The sequence below is a fragment of the Euprymna scolopes genome, chromosome 29 (genome assembly GCF_053919585.1).
Source record: "Euprymna scolopes isolate OS-2025 chromosome 29, ASM5391958v1, whole genome shotgun sequence".
In the NCBI taxonomy this organism is placed as follows: Eukaryota; Metazoa; Mollusca; class Cephalopoda; order Sepiida; family Sepiolidae; genus Euprymna; species Euprymna scolopes.
Window position 1 is genome coordinate 15,170,630 of NC_136510.1, and position 21,964 is coordinate 15,192,593.

A 21,964-nucleotide genomic window follows, 5' to 3' on the forward strand; every position below is an offset into this window, starting at 1 on the left:
CCCTAAAGAAAACAACACTTTATTTTAAAACTTTTATTGAAAAAATCAATCACTCCCTCGATACGGGTCTGGAACTGGAGATCCTAGATGTGACCTTAAACTATATCCGATGGTGAGGCCCCAGCTTGTGGGCTTTAGGGAGTGTGGAGCCACCCCTTAATTGCCATTCGTCTCAGGTCCACTCTGGCCTGGAGTGGTAGTACCTGTTAGGGTCCCAACTATGGGTTAAATAGAAACTGACTTGAAAAAAAAAAAAAAAAATTCTACTAAAAGCTTTTTCTTCAAAATTATTGGATTCAGCATTAAATGACCTAAAAAAAAGGGTTGATATGCCGTAAAACAACCAACTGGAACTGGAAACATGCTTTTTCCATAAGCACCAGTGGGAACTCAGCGAATACTCGGCAAATATTGGCAATCAGACTGCCTTTGGTATTGTGGGAGGTCACGTTGGTGATGTTCTCAACGTATGACCAAACGAAGTAGTCCAGCTGTTTCAGGTCGGAGGAGAAGGAAGAGAGCCAGTAAGAGAAGGGTACAAAGTTGAAACACTCCTTCTGAAACCAAGTCTGGGTCTCTTTGGACGTGGACCGGCACAGTTCTGCTGCCACACCCAGGATCTGCCAGTGGCCACCTGGTTGCACCAGAGAATTCCCACACTTCCAGTTACACTTTGGTGTTGATTTTCAAGCCGACTTCAAAGATGTGAGATAGCATGATATGACCATGGCCAGAACCTTTGTTTTCATCACCCTAGGCACGTCCCTGCTATTTGTGACAATCTAGCGATGCATTTTAAGGGTGTTGGCAATGATCCTGTTGTCATAATTTGATAAGTAGAGAGCTGTACAGCGGCGCATCTCTGATCTTGCTCGTTGAACATTGTGTCACTTTTTGATATAATAAAAGGCTCCTATTGCTCTTGGGATTTCTACACAACTAGCCAACTAGTAAATGATCTGCAACAAAAAGAAAACCTGTTTTCATGAAAAGGAAATGGAATCAGGTCTTTTCTAGGGTGACAATTTTATTGTTCCACTCTGTAAAAAAAAAAAAAAAAATTTTTTTCTTTGGATTTGAGACTTCTCACCATGATTAAAACCATAACGATTTATTTGTCCCGTATATGCTTTCTTCATTTGTAAAAATACAAAACTTTAATTGTGCCCCACCTAGTACAGACGACATTCTGTTAAATTGGCAACTTTTAGAAGTATAAAAGGAAGCATTCAAAAATTAAATTCTTAATCAATTAAAAAATTTTTTTTTTTTTTTTTTTACTGAAATGTCCTAAATTTTGCTAATTTAAAAAAAAGAAAAAGAAAAGATAAAAGTGCTTTAGCCTAATTTTTAGTGGGTTTAAGAGGCCAATTTTTGCTTGACCTTCTCTGGTCCTAAATTTATCTCTGAATATGCCTCCTGTGTTAATGTCTTCCTTAAAACTTCATAGAATGTTTTTTGTTGATGTGAGAGTTGATATGAAAATCCTTCCTCGCCTTCCATTTTATTACACCTCCATTTCCTAATGACCTACATTGATTATAAAAAAAGCAAATATGGCTCAACCTCTAAAACACAATAATTGATTATATATATATATGTGTGTGTGTGTATGTATATATATATATATATATATATATATATATATGTGTGTGTATATATGTATGTATATATATATATATATATATATATATATATATATATATATATATATAATGGGATCTAGGCAACGGTGTTTGCTTTTGTTTAAAAGTGATGAATTGAAGTTCCAGTTATTTTGCTAAGCAAACCTGTTTGTTTTCTCTTATTTTCTTGATTTTTATTTTTTTCTTTATTTTTTTTTCAGGTGGTCACTCAAACAAAAGAAATTGGTCAGATATATCAGATGATGAAGTAAATCTTGAGGTAAGTAATCTTTACATCCATAATAATAAGCGATTTGTTTGAAATTTGTTAGGAATGAACCCATCCCCATCCAGATTTATATTTATCACATAAGAAAACATTGGCATACCAATTCTCATCAGTATCACTCTGTGGATGGACTACGACAGTTGCTTGCAAAACATTTGCAAAAGCTAACGTAGACGTCACATACTAAACTCCTTCATTATTTACTATTGGGTATTTACACCAAAATGCAACAATTGTGGGATCCTTCTACCACTCCAGTAGATATCTCACTGCTGATGCAGTTCTCTACCTATATGAGCCAGGTACATCCTGGGATGGAGTACTGTTGCCACATCTGGGCAGGAGCTGCTAGAAGCATCTTGCTTTGAGAGAGTTCAAATAGACGTCGTAGCCTAGTAGGGGATGCCCTTTTCTCTTCCCTGTAACCTCTTTCCCACAGAAGAGACGTTGCAAGCCTGTCTCTGCTTTATTTTCATGGCAAATGCTCGTCTGAGCTCTAAACTATGGTCCCATCTCGCCAAACTTTCATGAAAAACACTTAATCTGAAACCACTATCAATAATTTCTCCCACTCTTTATCTGTGCCTAAACCTAAACATAGACTCCATGAACAAAGTTTCTTTCTTAGAACTGCACGTCTGTGGAACTCTCTTCCATTTGCCTGCTTCCCAGCTGACTACAATTTGGTCGTCTGTCAGTCCAACGTAAAACAATTTCTTGAGCTGTCACTTTTAAGTAATCCCATTTAACAAATTAATACTACTAACGATTACTATGATATTGTCCCATTAACTACTGTACACTCATTAACCCTTAGCCTCGAGTGGCCTCCAGGCCTTGATAAGTGTAACCCCCCCCCCCAAAAAAAAAAAAAATAAAACAATCCAATTAAAGGATAAATGTGAAATTGCAATATTAAATCCAAATCGGCCATTTAAATCTCTTGTAAATAATTGAGGAAAAAAAAAAATTAAAAGAATTCATTACTTTATGACCTTTTAGAATTTAGAAGTAATTTGAAATCATTTAAACTGTCAAATAGCAAGTTATTTCTGGCTGTAAACTTAACAAATCCTCATGTATTGAAAGTTTTAAAAACAATTTACACGCAACCTTTATATAAATAGATTTAAAACAACATTAACCTTACAAAATCAATTACAGTTTTATGTAAAACCCACAGTCTTCATCTGTAAGCATTGCACCATTACTAATTGCGCAGAAGTCTGAATACAGAATGAGACATTGGACTGGAAATTCTTGTAAAGAACAGAAAATCTTACACGAATTGACTTTATAGCATTCTCTTTGATTAATGAGGTGTATTTGGCCATGTTCCAATCTTCTATCGGCAATGAATTGTCTGCTAAGATACTTGTTAAACTTTGACCTCGTGTCTTTCCTCCTGGGGCGTATTTGTTTGCTCTGAACACACAACCAAATTGTAGGAATCTAAAAAAAATTTTTTTCGTAGATTCCATTTGCTTTTTGTTTTTCAATTGGAAGATCAACTTTAAACTTCAGACGAATTAATTGGATGTTTTGTTGCTTTTTTGTATTAAGTTTCCCCCCCCCCTCAAATCCTTCTTCACTGGGCATAGCAGCCAAATATGTTATATATAGTTTTAGGCTGAGAGAATGGTGAGCAAAGATGTCCTTCTTTGACACTTGAAAAAAGAGCAAAAGGAAATTATTTCAGAATTTGAAAAAAAAAAAAAGTTTCTGTCCAGAATTATTCTTATATAAAAAAAAAAAATGAAAATAAAAAGAAATCTGTATGATATACCTAACCGTGACAAAGCTAAAATATCACATTCCAAAAATCATAAATTGATCAAGTAGTTTTATTTTTATAAAGAAAATTAAGTTTTATGAGCATCCAATGAGTGACGCTCATCATACCATTTTGAAAAAAAATCTATAAAAAAAAACAAAAAAAACAAAAACAAGGGAGTTAATTGAACGAATTCATACATGCTAGATTTATATTGTAATATCTATGAATTCCAATTAATTGCTTAAAAATGATTTTTTTTTTAATAAAAATTAAAACTACTTAATTTATGCGATTTTTTTGAATATGATAGTTTTGTTTTATCATGATTATTTACATGAATACAGATCTTTCTTTGTTTTTAATATGGGGGGATTCTGGACAGAAAGTTTTTTATTTGTAAAAATTAATATAAAAAATCTTATAAACTTGATATAAATGAACAGTTAATCAAATTCTTATCCTGGTAAAAAAAATTTATTTTTGATAAAATTTTTTTTTTTTTTAGTTTTGGTACAATTTTGTAGTTTTGATTTCATAAAAAGATGCAAATCATCCACCCTTACCCCCCACCCCAATAATTTGCATACCAAATGCTCTTCTAATCATTCATTTTAATGAGACAAATGTTTTGATATGGAAAATGTAATTGTCATGTGGGGGGAGGGTGTTGAATTATCTATCTAGACATATAATTATTTTTATAATATTTTAATACACGCATACATAGATTTTGTCTTAACCAAGACTCATCAGTGTAGCTATATATAACTGTTCTGCCAGTTATTTGAATCCTGAATTAAAGTCACCTTTGATTTCAATTTCATGGCCATCATATTGTTCTTTTAACAAATATGTAGTAAGCCTCCAAACCCACAAGGGAGGGAACTTTTGCAATGTTGTCTAGTTGAAAGCTTTTAATATTTCTCATAGTGCTCATCCTTGAAGAGAGCGTTTCATCCCTGCCACCACCACTTCTCAACTAATTCACACATACACATACTTTGATTGTTTATATATTGCTACGTACGTATAGGATTCACTCCTAAACTAATTAAGCGATTAGTATGCATCTTGAAACACAGCTGCTAAGTGTACAGTGATGTACGTAATGTGGACCATATTTAGTTTAATTTAGTTTTCTGCAAAGGGGGCAAAAAAGTAGGGGGGGGTATGTAAAAATCTAGATGATTCTGATTTTTGTGAAATTTTAACAATAAATATTAAACATCAATGAATGTCTCCCAAATTTCAGTTTCTTTGTGAGTATTTTGAAGAGCTTTTAGGGGGCAGAAGGTGGCCACAATTTGCCATTCGAAAATTCAAATATATTAGACTTCTAAAAAAAAAAATTGTTCCATAGTCATTAGAAGTGAATTAAGCACGATTCTTTGGACTTCAAATTTAAGTTGGAGGCTCACAGAATTAATGATGGTTTCGACTCTCTTTGTGATCTTCAATGATATCACAAATCGCATTCTAAGATCATTTTTTGACACCTTGTACAGATGCCACAACCATCTATGGCAACAGGTCCAAGAGCATTAATAATCAGGAATATTTTTAGTTCTCTCTCTTCAGAATATGATACAATTGCGAAAAATGTTGATTACTTTAAATGCATCCAATTTTTCATCGCCAATGCTTTGATCCCCACCTGGCTATAATTGAAATGAATGACTTCCAATCACTCCCTAAACCCTTATCCTTGGATGACTTTTGATAAGTGCTGATAATAGTTTAAAAACAAAAGTTTAAGCTTTGTTTTCTAAAATCAAAATTATGTAATGAATTTTTATCAAAATTGAAATATAAATTCTAGACATAGGTTTTAGTATCGTATCTTGATTTTAGTTTTCCTAAGTGGACATAAAACTGGTGCAAAACTTCTGTTCAAAAAATTCATTTTACTTTTGCTGGAACAGGTATTTTTCTCGTACACTGTGTGCGTGTATACAATCCTGTACACTGTGTGTGTGTGTGTGTGTGTGTGTGTGTGTGTGTGTGTGTGTGTACTTGCAGTGTACGATTGCTCCAAATAGATTGCATTCAACTTGATGCTTGACCACTTTATTTTTGACTGCATTTATTGATTTGACCGATGAAGTCTAAATTATCGAAGATAGATTCTTTTTATGCGAGGTGTGGGTGGAGGGTATTGCAAGGTTTAGTATGGGGGGGTTGATGAATGCAATTTTGATATTGACCAAATTGAAGAAAGAAAAAACAAACTGATGACAGATAGTCTGCGCGAGACTCGTCTTTTTTTCCATAAAGACTTCTAATAAAGATAGACTTCTAATAAAGATAGACTTCTAATAAAGATAGACTTCTAATAAAGATAGACATTGAAATATTTTTTTTATAAAGATGTGGATTTCTAGTCACGTGCTATTATGGTGACGACATTCACCACTCTGTGATGGAATAAATATATATAGTGACCTTGTCTGTTTGAGGAACAGTCTCTACCGAACTACTGTCAATGTTTGGTCTTGAAACTTGATATCTCGGGGATTTAGATCTGTGGAACGTTTGATTTGATTTCTAGCCGGTAAAAATAGATGCTAAGGAATAAAAATTGAAAAAAAAAAAACTAGAACTTGTTAGGTGTAAGTCAGGTTATCTTTATGCATGCGCAAATATACATTTACATTTTTAACATTTTTTTTTAAAAGGTGTTTATGCATATGACCTCAAATCGTAAGGAATAAGGCTGGAGAACTACATACTTTGGTTTTGATTCCAGTTAATGGCACATGTCATTTTTTTTTTTTTTTTTTACTGGGTACAATATAATGATCAATAGAGTATTAGCTCTATAATAATATTTATGAAATCTGCATAAATTAAAATATTATATTTAAGCATATTTTATGACCAGGCAACACTGGGTGACCTGCTAGTAAATATATGTTGCGATTATAATAATAATCTACTGTTTCATGGCTGAAGAAGTATATCAACATGCTTGTTAGATGTATGGCAAATATATAATTTTATATTTTTTTATTGAAAATCGTGTTCAGTTAAGAACTTTATGGATCCATTGTGAGATTAAAAACTGTTTCTATGTTAATAACTTTTTTCTGGTAGACAAAACTTTTATATAAAATGATTCTTTGAAACACGTACATATGGATCAATATTCTGTTAATTTTTCGAGTGTGATTATAATATTTCAAAGTTTAATCAGGTCATAAATTTTATAATTTACTAAATTATAACAGGAAAGCTCTACTGTTAACTATTGAGCTTTATTTTATCTGAAGTATTTCATATAACCTAGGGATTCATTAGATCTGATTTATTAATAAATAAAATTTATATTTGCATTCTACAAAGATTGGCTTGATAACATATCTTAATTAGAAACATTGGTTTGCTTAGGAATTTTTTTTTTCTCAGACAGCAGAGTAAGCAAATTCATGGACTACGAACACAATGAGTTGTTTAAAGTTGTAACGGCTTGTGTAGAACCATTCACACTTATTGATACATCTGATTACATTAATTGGTGCAAAAATTGCCACAAAATCAATGAACAACTGTGCACAGGCTTGTATTGTCAGTTTTCCGTCTCTTAGGTAGACTCTAGGACTGAAGTGCTCTTACATATGAAATATATATATATATATATATATATATATTAATGATTTATTACTTTTTTTATTCTCTTTTCTTTTTTATCCTCATCATATTGTCCCCCCCCCCATAAGTTTGTTTTCCATTTCTAATCTAAATGTTTTCAGTCATTGTCTTTTTACCTTTACATTTGTATAATGCTAGCTCTTTTTACTCTTGACGAGAAGCATTTAGCTTGGGAATGGCATGGCCTAAAGAAGTTTCTCCCTTATTTTTTCTGTAACCCTTATTGACTTGATAATGTAATAAAACAAAGTTACATAGGAACTTTATCTTATATATATATATATATATATATATATATATATATGACTAAACTTTTGTCTAAGCAATATCGCCTGAAGAGGTCTCTGGTTACTTGTAACTGGCTGACCAAAACATGCTCATGAATGTGGTGTAGCGACATATAAATGCTTATGTAAAACAAATAAAATGTATATCTTACCCTACCTCAATATTGAGCACTCTTGTATTCATCTTGTTAAACCTTCATTAGTTGCTTTACCTCTGAAAAATATTAACCTGAAGTTTATATATTTTTGTGTGTGTACGGTTGTCTCATAAAAGGTGTAATTTTTCACCATACATGGAAAGTCATTCACTAAAGCTGCAAACAATGGTTTGCGATACAGTCAAGACTTTCACTGACGGCCATCTTGAAAAGGTACTACACCGCATGATCCCTTTAAGTATATAAGTATGTTTCTGTGATTACATCAATTGAATATAAAGTGATTCCAAATCTAAAAGCATTCATTTCTTTGAATGACTAAGACCGACTACAACAGAAACAATGGAACTAAAACTCAAATGTATTCGTTAGATTTAAATAGCTCTTCAGTTCTAGCATTCCTAAACATGATAAAGCTTTTGATATAGAACTTCATGATTTCACTGTAATGGTTATTTGTAATACGGTGTAAATTAGAACTAACATTTCATTTGATAATGATGATAGTGATGAAGTGAAAAATTTGCCTCATATAAAAGAAACTTTGTGTGAGAGTGTTTCCTATAGACTGCTAAACGCCTGAGCCGAGTTTTAAAAATAAATTTCAAACAAATGTACTTTATGTGCCTGGCAGTGTTCCTAGATAAGTTTTGTATCAGACTGTCTTCGATAAGTATCGAGAAAATCCTATTACAGAAGGAACAGGTGATTTTGACTCCTGCTCTTACAGCCTAGCACCACAAATGTATTTGAGAAGTTTTATTACTAAACAAGCAGAAAGGCCTGGCATATAAAATCAACAGAAGGTTCTTTGATATGACAGGGGTGCATTCAAATGTTTTAATTAATGTTTCTGTTTAAAGCACAATTGAACCTTGATACTTGATTTTTGTATTTTAAACTTCAAGTTATTATATATAAAAAAATTTATAAAATCAACAGTAGGTTCTCTACAGTGCAATGTAAACTACAATGTATTGTGAACTGTCACTGCAGGGAGGCATGTGAAGCTTTCTCCTGGTGTACCATAGTGGGTTCTCAACAAGGGCAAACATTTAATCGATTTGATTGAAAAATGGGCAATTTAAACAATTTTGATGACGATAAAATATGGGAGTGTGAAACATTCGTTGATCATCATTCAATCCCGGGCAACGTTGAGTTTCCCTGATGAGACAAGTAAAAATGAAATATCTTGATTAAAACTACGGGAATAATCATAAAGAACTTGACAAAGAGTTAAGAAACTTAGAATTCTGAGAAGGAGTTATCCAGAAGACATTGCTGCTAAAATTTGTTGGAATATTGTGTAAAGTCTTTGTGTTATATAAGTAACTATTTACAATGCCTCCCCACTACATACTACACTTTGATCTTGGCCAATATAAGTAACTTGCTCTCATTTAAATTCCTTCAGAAACTGCCAACCATTGCTGATGTAAAAAATTTTTACCTCAAATCCCACCCCCACACAGTAGAGATTCCTAGATGTAGAAGATCTTTCTACTCCAGTAGTTTCTTCCCCAGAACCGCTAGACTCTGGAATTCCATTCCAGGTCCCTGCTTCCCCAACTGTACTGACATGCAGAAGTTCAAGTGTAACGTGAACCGGCATGTTGCTGCCTCTGATAGTAGCCCCCTACACCACAGTGGCAATGTGCCTTGTTTGGGGTGAAAATGTAATAAAAAAAATAAATAAAAAATAAAGTTATAATAACCAAACCAAATATACGCGTGTTATTCATTTAGATACTTTTCTCTCCCCAAACAAAATTTTACACATTAAAAGTTAATTACTTTAAAGGAATTTTGAAACTAGAAATTGAAAAGTTATTTCCTATTTTTTTCAGTAAGTGAATACGACACGATTGTTGAAGAAATTGAATAATTTTATATGTAAATTGTTTGTAAATTTTGCAAGTCTAGCATCTAAAAAGTCAAATCAGATTGCAAGTTCATGTATTTTCTCATAAGCGAGAAGACCTCTGGCAAAAACATGTCCCTTCTCCTTTTAGGAGGAGGTATTACCTGGGAGGATGTCCTCTTGGAATGGAATTAGAAAATCACTCGATCAAGAAATGAAGAATTTAATTTTCTATCACGTCTTGCCTCACGTTCAAACAAATGAATCCGTAAAATCCTCGGCACTTAAGGAAACGTATCAGCTTGATCCTGTGCAATCACGTAGATTTAAATAACATGTAAATCTGCTATAACGCATCAGTTCTACGAGGATTCTTCTAAAAGTACCGTATTCTATTTTTTTAAGTTAAAAAAAAGTTGAAGAGCTATGAAAACAGAAGTGGTACCATAAAAAGAAAAAAGGGCGACCTTTTGTGTTCCAGAATATTTTCATTCTTTTGACTCTCAAGTATATATACGGCATAATCGCGTTGACACACTGGTTCTTGTCAGATCACCGAAGTTAAACAACGTCGAGCCTGGTTATTACCAGGTGGGTGACCATTTGGGAATTATAGGTGCTGTATGTGCTCTCCGCTTATCTCGACATTTGTTTCCAGTCGTCCTATGCACACTTCACTGGCCACTGGTATTAAACAATGTTGACTAGGGAGAGATGTGGTTGGAGATTGCACACCTCCTGTCACAAAAAATTCACGTGAAGGCACCACTTCGTGGGTAGCCATAGTCTGTCAAAGACTGGAGGAACCCCCTTATATATATATATATATCCGACACAGTCAATCAACCGAAAACCACATCAGTCTATATAAAAATATATAAGATACTAACGTATATATACTGAAGAGGCAAAACGATGAAAAGAATATGCTGTTGTCACAACCCTAGTCATCACCATTCTCCATGCACTTGTGCCAGCGATGGAGTCATTGCTGTGCATGGGCATCTTGAACACGCTTTGCCACTAACATTTGTCGCCACTCTGAAATCATTCTCATTTTTAATTTCTCTCATTTTGTCGTATTCTTTTCCTGTTTTTCTCGTCCTGTCTCGTCACACAGTAAACCACATACTTTGAAATTTTCAGTGTGTGGTGGATAATTCGATATTTAAAAGATGATTTTATTAATTAAAAATATTTAATACTTTCACTTTCAAACTCATTCTCTTAAATTCTTTAACGATAAAGAAGTTGAAATATTTTATGTAATCCAATCAACAAATCATAATTTAAGCTAATCCTTAATCCCAGATTAAAAAAAAAAAAAAGTCCTTTCAAAAATTCAATGGGGAGAGGAAAAAAAATGGGTTAATCACCAAGATAGCCTTTTGTTTCCTCTTACCACAAATTGGAGAATTAAAAGGGAAAGGTATGAGGGGGCGTTCCAAAAGTAATGCCTCTTATCTTTTTTTATTCCGCCTAAATGGATCAGAGAGGATTGCAAATTGCATTCTTATGATGACTGAACTACTTTAGCTCGTGTGCTTTGACGCCGTAAAGTTGGCAATCTGAAAAATCTTTTTTTCTGTAATTCAAACATTCAATGATTAGAAGCTATTTCAGCCTTATATTACCTTTTTGTGATGAAGGTCAAGGTTTTTGATGTCCGGTTGATTCCGGAGTTTAGTGATGCTGCAACTGATATGCCCATTTTCAAGTGGATCGAAAATGTGGAACTTGTGTGTGAGCTTTGTACTGTGAAATATGTTGAGTGAGTCCTGCCACTCTGATTTAACAGTGCGGCTCAGAAAACACAGCAGCAGTTTTTGACGAAACAATGGAATGATACTGAGTATGGAGATTTGAGAAAAAGTGGCGTCAAGTTTTGGAGAACCTTGAAGTACGATTCGAGTTGGAATTTAAAAAAAAATTTTTTTTTCATTTATTTATTTTTTTAGAAAAAGTCGTTTTTATTTTTAGAAAAAGTCGTTTTTATTTTTAGAAAAAGTCGTTGCTCTTAAAAGAACTTACGCGATTCGGTCGACTTGTATGTAAAAAGGCGGCGCTTTTAAATGAAGAATTTAAAATGAAATTCGGTTGTATTTTCTGAAAAAAAAAAAAACAAGTTGTCGCTTTTAAACGAAGAAGTTTAAATGAGATTTGGGTGTATTTTCTGAAAAAGTCGTTGCTTTTAAATGAGGAACTTAAAATTCGATTCGATTGGATTTTCTAGGAAAAAAATAAAGTCGCCTTTTGAATGAAGAAGTTAAAATGGGATTTTGTTGGATTTTCTAGAAAAAGTCGTCGCTTTAAAATAAAGAATTTAAAATGCGATTTGTTGGGGTTTTTTTTTTTTTTTTTTCTGAAAAAGTTCTCGCTTTTGAATGAAGAACTGGAAATGCGATTCAGTTGTATTATATTAAAAAAAAAAAGTTGTCACTTTTAAGTAAGTGCTGGCTGTCCAGCCGAGGAGTGACTGTATGCCTAACCGTGTAGCATGGGCTAGCTGTGTCTGGCCATGCAGCTCCACTTTTGCTAAGGAGTACCTGACAAAGGTGGATATTACCTCCCTGCCCTGTTTGTGATCATAAGATCAGTGGGGGGGTGTAGGAAAAATTGTAGTGTATATAATTAGTGCGAGTGTTCACTTAAGAAACGAAAGAGAAAGTTTTTAACTTGAAACCTGACCAACACGAGACAAAAACGTGTCTTATGCAAATTGAGACATTTTTCTATTTTTGTTGGCTCAACGTCGGTACGGTGTATTTTGCAATCAGGTGTCAGTTGAAGAAAGCTTGTTCGCGATAACACCAAAAAAGGAACGGGATGTTTGTTACATGTGCTTCGACAAATTTGGCAATCTGAAAATCATTCTTTTTTTTCTTTAACTCAAACATATATGTGTGTTTATATATATATATATATATATATATATATATATATATATATATATTTAAATTTTGTTACTTGTTCACGTATGAGAATTAAAAATGTCTTTTTAAAACAGAATATTTGATGAAGAGACAAATGAAAATTTAATTTAAAAAAAAATCCTTTTCATCTTAGAAACTAGTGTACACCAATTCCTCGAACTGATGTTATAATTTTGTTTATTCCAATTTACAAGATATATATCGTTAGTTATCATTCTAAACCCAGAAGAGAAATTTAACACTCATAGTATTTTATTCCTATGCTAATGTAGTACGTCTTTCACGTGTTTCATTGACTAGTAGAAGTTCATTAAAAAGCTCATCAGAGACTGATGTATGTTTAGTTGGAGAGGATTTTTTTTGTTGTTTATGTATCTGTATATATATATGTATTTGTATAAATAATACACATACTTCATGGATGTATTATGCAACTTAATCTTCATCTGGAACTGATTTATCATCATCCGTGGAAACTTGATCCGTGTATATCACAAAAATGGCCCAGGACTGTTGTATTTGTAGATTGATGACTGATCCTCGGCTTGTTTCAAAAATGATTTTCTTTTCGAAAATAAATCTAATTGATCACTGTACATGATTTTTGGAATATATTTACAGTTTGACAAAAGTACATACATCATACAGATTTTTTGGATTTTAATATTAGAGGAATTCAAGGAATTTTATCTTCAAAGAAAAATTAGCTAAGGGAAATAACTTATTCTTGGAGTAAGAATCATGATTCCTTGTTTTAAGTTTTCATGTTTTTTGTCTTCATTTTTATTAAATAAAAATCAGATTCACTATGAACACAGATTCTGAAGATAATAAAAACTTGCATGGTTATAGAACATGAAAATATTTACAAAGGAAATTAGATCAAAATGGATCCTAGCTGACTATAAGTCCAATATGGCTAATATGTGATAGAGTGGTTGGGGGATGTAGGCAATATGAACACATGGTGCTTATGCAGACTTGCACTTATAATGAAAATTTTAAATTAAAAAAGAAAATGCAGAAAAGTCTTTATGATGTATGTATCCGGAACAGAACGAAGATTACATATTACATAAATCACATAATTTGATCAAGTAGTTTTTTTGTTTTGTTATTCCAGAAAATCAAATTTTATTAATTGTTTGCTGTGAGAGAAACCAGTCGCCATATTTGATTGAATTCAAATTCATCCCTGGTTACCTCTCCTTAACAACTTTTCCAGAAGCAAAGTCTCATCAATGGCTGCTAAAAATACTTAATCAATTAAAATCGTAAAAGTTGATTTTTTTTTTTTAAATAATAATAAAAAAACTACTTGATTAAATTTCCTGATTTTTGGAATATAACATTTTCATGCTGTGACAAATAGTTATGCCATAAAAGCTTTTTGTTTTCTTAAATAAGTGCAAATCTAAAAAAGCACTATACAAACTAGTATATAAGTTATAAGTTAAATTTAATGGAAGCAAAAGGAAAAAACAAAACCGATTTCAAATAACATTAAATCGAGATAATAATACGAAAGGAAGTCAATTGACGAAACAAAACGTCATAACAAACCTATTTTCCTGTGTTTCGTCGGCTGGAAAGATTATAACCTTTAAAACTGAATGTTTGTAGGGATTATTTGAATTAATCTTGTAAGATTATTTAACACTTTGTATTTTGTTATTGTTTTGCTGCCATTCACTAGTTTGGTTGATGCAATATTCTAGTCGATCAATAAGATCCATTTTCTTTGCTGGGGCGATTAACCACCTACTATTGTCATTTTGACCCAAAGAGAACGTACTAGTGTTTCATCTTATTTCAATTGTTCTGACTACTTTTCTTATATTGAGGGTTATTTTCACAATGTTTCCGTTGATGTAATTCCCCATCTTCTTCCGGTCTCTCTTGTTGGGCCCCAGGATCTTTCTCCTGAACTCTGGAATCTGCACAATTTGCAGGAGGTAGTATGCTCTTGTTCCATCAACCATGACCAGGTGGAAGTCCTAAGTTATTCGCAATTTTGTAATTTGAGTGTTACTCACATTAAAGATTTGAACCTTTGACTTCTAGAAGAGTGTGTAAGTTATAAACTGAATTTTACCAAGTACTTTATCCACTATGCTACAGGACCTTGTGGACAGAAAGATCCCGGAGTTCGACAAGATACATCTGAAGATCGGAGGTTACATCAGCTGAAATGTAAGAATAACACAAGATGAGAACAGTAGTCTGAATAATGCAAATAATACAAATTATCAATCCTCATCTAAAAAAAATTCAAAAACTTTTTATTGGTTGTTGATTGTAGAAAATCTAATTTATAAAACTCACTATATCTGTCTGTCTGTCCCCATATTTTCAAACTCTGTCTCTTCCAAAACTAAAAGTTGCTGAGCGGCGCTAGGGGCCGCAAATGATTGGATTTTTTATGGACTCTTCTTTTAGGAGTCTTTAGCCAGTTAAAATAATTTTTAAGGAGCCAAAAAGGGGTCAAAATTAAAAAAAAAATCGTTATACATTTTGTATATTAATCTTAGTTTATTTTTAATCAGTTCATATGCGTGTCACATCGTTACCGTAGTAACGTCACCAGCTTTGAATACTATAGTTTTGTTTTCGGTTTCGATTCTAGCTGATGGCACCTAAAATACTTTTTGTTTTACTTTTGAAATCACAACTCTATAATAAGATATACGAAATCTGGACAAATTAAAATATCTTAAGCGTATTTTATGACCAGGCAAAACTGGGCTCCCCCCACCCTCTCTAGTTTGACATAAACGATTTTTTTTTTTTTTTTTTTAAATAACCCAGTACTAAGTTGTGGTCTCTGTAAGCACTTTCAAAAGATATACCACCATCGTTTGCTTTCTTAGTGTTTCTTACACCGTCAATATCTGTAACTAAGAGATATAACTTTCAGATAATGAATGCATAAGTTCAGTCATAACAATGCATTTTGCGATCTCTTTTGTTTCATATGGGCAAAATAAAAAAAAAATAGGAGGCATTACTTTTGAAACGCCCCTCATAGATGAGTTTCACTTTGCTACTTTTATCATTAGATTTGAATCGTTTCTGATTTCTATTAAATTGTTGCATCCCACATCAGTTTATTGAAGCAAGTGGGTATGTATAACACTTTAGGGAGATGAACGCAGCTGCCTTGCTCAATTTCAGGTCACCCTTAGGCAAGGGAAGCATCTGTTAGCCTCCCTCTGATATTCTAGCAGGTTACCATGCAGAGGGTAGATAGTTCTTCAGCTGTGTGAAGGTATCACGTATAGGAAGGAGGTGTGTGGGGGAGGGGACTCAGTTGAAAAACCAAATCTGATGGAGAGAACCTGTTCATCATTTCTGCAATATTCTCATGATGGGTGTCACAAAACAAAAGCACTCGCTTCCAATTTGTCATGAGCCAGCACGGAAGTAGTAAGGTTCAAGAAACTGTCACGGGAATGCTCATGTCAATGTGCAATCAGGTTTAATTGGAAAAAGGGAATAAATAATAAGTGTTGATGAAATCAAGGTTTTCTTTTGTCATAGGAATGTGAACTTTTGGTTAGAGTTAAATATCTATTGTTGGTATTTCCCACAAAAAAATAATGGCAATACCATTGAAGAGTATCAGATTTTTTTGATCTGATTTCCAATCTGTATTTTTTTTTTTTTTTTCATTATGGAAATCGCTCCAGACAAGATATGAAACCACTTGATGTAAGGAGCTAAAAAAAAAATGCTTCAAGGTCAAAAACTAGTCAACAATAATTAAGTGGAAACATCAATTCTTTCTCCTTTGTCAGAAATATTATTACTGGAATGTAAAGACTAAAGAACAAAATTATAGAAGCAAGAGTTACCAGGTTGCTGATAAGTTTTCTTATGATGCTATCTTCATCACAGATCATGTCATGTGGATGCTGATTGGTGACTGCGTGTTGCTGCTTCTCGTGATTTTTAGTGTATGTAGAGTAAAAAAAAGGCAATGATGCAAGAATTGGCTCTCCATTGAATTGATTACTGCTTATGAATTACAATGGCTACCAAACAAGCACTTTTTTTTTCAATACAGATTATAGGTTTAATCTGATTATTGAATATAATCTATTATTGATTGTAATGACTTCACCTACTTACATAATTTTTTCGTGTTTATACACATATTGATATATTGTGTATATACAGGGTGAAACCACCTATTTTAAAATACAATTTATTTTTAAAAAATAAATTATACAATTAATGAATATGTGAAGAAAGTATAATGCACAGACTTATCAAAAATCCAATATAGGCGACTATGGAGATATCTCACTATTTTGATGAATGAAATTTGGCCAATTATTAATGCTTAATACAATATTGAAGATTTGATTTTTATGCAAGACTAGCGGGGGTGCCCTGTGTTACCCGGGTGTTTGGAGGTGTGTGTTTTTTTTGTGGTGGTGGGGGGGGGGATAGTAGGCAGGCAGGATCGAACCTGTGATGCGAAGGTGGAAAAGAAAGTGAAAGAAAACCTGACATCTTACCGCTTTATATAAAGAAGGGGTTGCATTCAGCCACGTGGGGAGGCCAGATGTCAGGTAAAGTGCTGTCAACAAAGTAGTCTGACAGCCAGAGCTAGGTCTACTGGTAGCGTACTTAGTCTTGCTGCCACATATCTGGTTTATCTGTAGTTACTTGATTGACTCGGGTTTCACTGCTCCGAACGCAGATGTCGTGAAGATGCTTCCGATCGTTTTTTTTTTTTTTTTTTTAATTTTATTCATTACTTAATTTTTTTTATTCATTCATTATTTATTTTTTTAAATTTATTTATTCATTATTTATTTTTTTAAATTTATTTATTCATTATTTATTTTTTTTAATTTATTTATTCATTATTTATTTTTTTAAATTTATTTATTCATTATTTATTTTTTTAAATTTATTTATTCATTATTTATTTTTTAAATTTATTTATTCATTATTTATTTTTTTAAATTTATTTATTCATTATTTGTATTTTTAATTTATTTATTCATTATTTGTATTTTTAATTTATTTATTCATTATTTGTATTTTTAATTTATTATTTGTATTGCAGAATACATTACAAACCATTACTTCTACAGTCAGCTTCAAGCAAGTAATGATAGAAATTCCAAACACAGGCAACAACACATAATTCTATGATAATAAATACTCACTACAACCCCATTACTTAGACTGTATAAAACATTAGACGAGTGAAGTAGTTATCTATATATCTATTAAAGTGAACATGTCTGTGTACATTTCCCTACGCAATAACTCTGTCAACTTTAAGTCTACAGACTCGAAATTTGATATACAGGGTACTGAGATTTGGGAAAATCTTTGTAATCTGTTTTCGACCAGAAATTTCACTGTTAAGGGGTCAAAGTTCAACGATTTGATCTTTGAGAACTCTACCAAACTCCTCCGCCAATTTTCGGTATAAACAATTGAAATTTTAGATATCCTTGGACATAGATCTTAATAACTTGATTTGAGCCCAAAACAAATGTTAAGGGGTCATAATAGGGGTCAAAGTTAAAAAAAAAAAAAATTGCTCACTTTTTTTTTTTTTTTTTTGCTCAACATACACCTACAAATACCCGGGCAACGCCGGGATGAAATGCTAGTGTGTGTGTGTGTATATATATATATATATATATATATATATATATATATATATATATATATTCAATAACAGCGTCTGATTTGTGTTGAAAATCCATTTACAATCCTATGTTTCGGAATTTTTCAGATGAGGATTTATAATAATAAGTGAAAGTATTTCGCCCGTTTGAATGCATTGAGACTTGAAAAATATAAGAATGTTTTCAACATTTTTTTTTTTCTTTTTTGCTTTTTAGAAACACACAGAATCTTCAGAGACAAGTACTAATACTTACGCTGAATACGACATCAACACTGATGAGGATGCAGCCACGTCAGTTACCAATGATTTCTTCTCTGTAGGGGCCGATAGTTTTGATTCACAGTTACCCGCACTGGTAACCTCTGAAGATGATCGCGACAGTTTTATCAGCGGCCGATCATCTGAAGTAACTGAAAACAGGTGAGTGTTATTTTTAATCTTTAAGTGATCTTTTCAAGAAGAAAAAAGTGAGAGGGTGGCAGCTTTGAATTGGTTATCCTCCATGGAAGATTCTTCTGGTGATAATTAGCCATGGGATAAGTAAATGTGCTTACATAAGCTGAATGATGTCAGCAGGTTCTGTTTGTTTGACCTGGGACAGGTGTTGGAGAGAGGCGACATTTGCAATAAAGTAGCTGTTTATGTCTGATAGGAGTGGTCTATGAAGGACTCAAATAAACATCTATTCTTTTGACATTTCTCTCTCTCCCATGGCTGGAAGATGTGACACAAGAATCAGAAAGTGGGGTTACGGAGAAGCAAACTCTGGCATGCAAAAATGTCTGGGCAGTATTGTTGGAATTTTCCCATAGGGGGCATCTCAAGCGATTAGCAATAAACTAACCCTTCTCAATGAGAGAAAGTAAAGTGGTTATTCTCCATCCATTTTCAAACTCTTGCATCGGCCAAAGCTTTATGAACATAACACTCAAAATGAGAACAGTAGTCCACAGAATCCAAATTATACAAATAATCGATCCTCATCAAAAATTCATATATATATGGTATAGTGCTTAAAGTACTTGATAAAATTCAGTTATAAGTTACTCTTCTGGAGGTTGAAGGTTTAATCCTCGGTGCAGGCAACATAAAAATACAATTGCGAATTATTTATGACTTCTACCAAGTCATGGCTGACAGAATGAGAGCATGTTACCTCCATGGAATGATTAAAGGATTCCGTTCAAAATTCCATGCAGATTCTTGAGTTCTACAGAAAGATTTCTAAGTTTGACAAGATACACCTGAAGCAGAGAGAAGACAAATCCTGGGAGAGTGGACCTCCTAGAAGTGCATATGAATCACAATATACCACAGTCAACAGAGAAAAGGCCATTTCAGAAATGAACTAGACTCTGTTGGCTTTGAGACGAAGATAAAATATGTCACAACTGAGACTTGCACACAAACTGGTTATCCTCCGTCCACTACATCCCCCGAAAGTAAAATATTTATGGAACTTTGCAAATGGTTAATCATTTGGTAGAAATAAATGGTTAATCATTTGGTAGAAATAAATGGTTAATCATTTGGTAGAAATAAATGGTTAATCATTTGGTAGAAATAAATGGTTAATCATTTGGTAGAAATAAATGGTTAATCATTTGGTAGAAATAAATGGTTAATCATTTGGTAGAAATAAATGGTTAATCATTTGGTAGAAATAAATGGTTAATCATTTGGTAGAAATAAATGGTTAATCATTTGGTAGAAATAAATGGTTAATCATTTGGTAGAAATAAATGGTTAATCATTTGGTAGAAATAAATGGTTAATCATTTGGTAGAAATAAATGGTTAATCATTTGGTAGAAATAAATGGTTAATCATTTGGTAGAAATAAATGGTTAATCATTTGGTAGAAATAAATTGAGTTTTTGAATAAATTGATTTTGTTAATCTTCCATATACCTGTGTTCTATCTACTTATCAATTTTCCAGCTAAGAAAAATTTAAAGCATTAATCCTTGTTCTTGGTTAGCTTTTGGGCCTTGATGAGCAGTGACCATATTTGGTTAAAGTAAACTCTGGTACATGCTTGACTTTAGTCAAATCTCCAACAGTTTTTATTGCCACTCAATTATATGCAAGACATTTTGAAGATCGTCTCATCAGTAGGTGTGATTCGGAGTGTGAAACTCACCAGACTATAACCCTCCATATTTTTATCCTTGGGGTTGTCTCAAAAATAATGTCTATTGGAGTAATCCCCAGGCTTGAACCAAAGATGACCATCACAGACAAAATAAAAGCAGTGTCCAGAGAGGCATGTATCAGTGGGTGTTCAAGCATACATTTTGATTAAAAAAAAAAATAAAAAAAAATATCTGGAATTTTATTTTCTCATACATAGGTGTTTTGTTTTATTTTACAGGAGATAAAGAGAATACTTATTTCACAGTGATACGATAACCTTGTCTGCTCAAAGTTGTTAACTTTTCTTGCATAGCTGCTAGGCATTTTAAACATATCACCTTACCTTTTAGTCAATTGCTCTGGATTTGCTTCTCCTTTCTAAACACAGCTTAGTTTTGGGACACTTCTTGCAGTCAACTTTCTTTTGCTCTCAGTAATTATGACCTTTGTTAGTCAATGGAATTGATAAGTTAATGTTTTTTGTTAAAAAAAAAAAAAAAAAAAGCTGGGAAATGAATATAAATAACTGTTGATGGAATTTAAACTTCTATCCTTGATATAAGGAAACCCTCTCCTGAAAATAAACTGTTTCTTACCTACCTAATATATAAAAACAAAAATTGGGAGCTTCTAAGTGCAAATTGTGTGTCTGTAGTATAGTGTTTATGGACACAAAATGTGGGTTGAGATCGGTTTGGACTACTGCATCAATTTTGCTAATATCCATGGGAAAAGTATGCATCTATATGTTCTCCTTTTATAACTTAAATAGTAGGATAAACTGTACATTTAGAAATGTTAATTAGAGAGGAAATGACTTCGATTGTAATCGTAACAGTCAAGTATTATGGTTGTTTTGTGCACTTCAGAAAATATTTTTCCACTTCACCACTATTATAAAATAATTATGATTAAATTGATTAAAATAATTTTTAAAAATGGATACAAAATTGCTAACTATCCGTGTAAATACATACCTAATACACACATTCTTTCTATTTCTTTCTTTCTGTATTATTGAATGTAATAAAGTTCCTATGTAACTTGCTTGCTCCTCTTAAACGGGTAGAGTATTTTTTTGTTATCTAGATAGGTTTACCTTATTACTGACAATTTATTTTTCAGCTTAATTTAATTGTGTATATATATATATATATATATATATATATATATATATATATAATGGGGGGAGTCAAAAGAATAAGATATATATATATATATATATATATATATATATATATGAGAGAGAGAGAGAGAATCAGTAAAATAAGAATGTCAATATAAAAATATATACTAATGTATACAGATTTATTCATTTATGATGATACATCAATTAGAGGTGTAGGATAAGTAAAACTCTTTATACAATGGTATTTCGAAGCCTAATGCTTCTCATCATCAGAAGAGAAAAGATGCTAGGTAACATAATCGATATAGTGATAGTTACATTAGGAGCGAAATAATTGTCCAGTGAGAGATAAAATATTGAGACTGTTTGGGGAGGGAGTAGGAGAACTAAAGTGACCTCTATGATATAGGAGGAGTATAGCTTTTTCTAATGTAACTATCACTAGACGTTGCATCCCTAT

The 21,964-nt window shown here is 32.5% G+C and overlaps 1 protein-coding gene and 1 pseudogene across 9 annotated transcripts in view; both read left to right on the forward strand.

The window, feature by feature from the left end:
* LOC145252501 (rab11 family-interacting protein 4A-like) overlaps window positions 1-21,964 on the forward strand; it is a 302,623-nt gene that overhangs the window by 103,673 nt on the left and 176,986 nt on the right. For all 9 annotated transcript variants that reach the window (XM_080111998.1, XM_080111997.1, XM_080112001.1 and 6 more), the window contains exons 3-4: window positions 1,847-1,905; window positions 18,455-18,660. In XM_080111998.1, the coding sequence (XP_079968124.1) occupies window positions 1,847-1,905; window positions 18,455-18,660 (265 nt within the window). The remainder of the gene's footprint in view (window positions 1-1,846; window positions 1,906-18,454; window positions 18,661-21,964) is intronic.
* On the forward strand, window positions 10,160-10,276 carry LOC145252902 (5S ribosomal RNA; annotated as a pseudogene).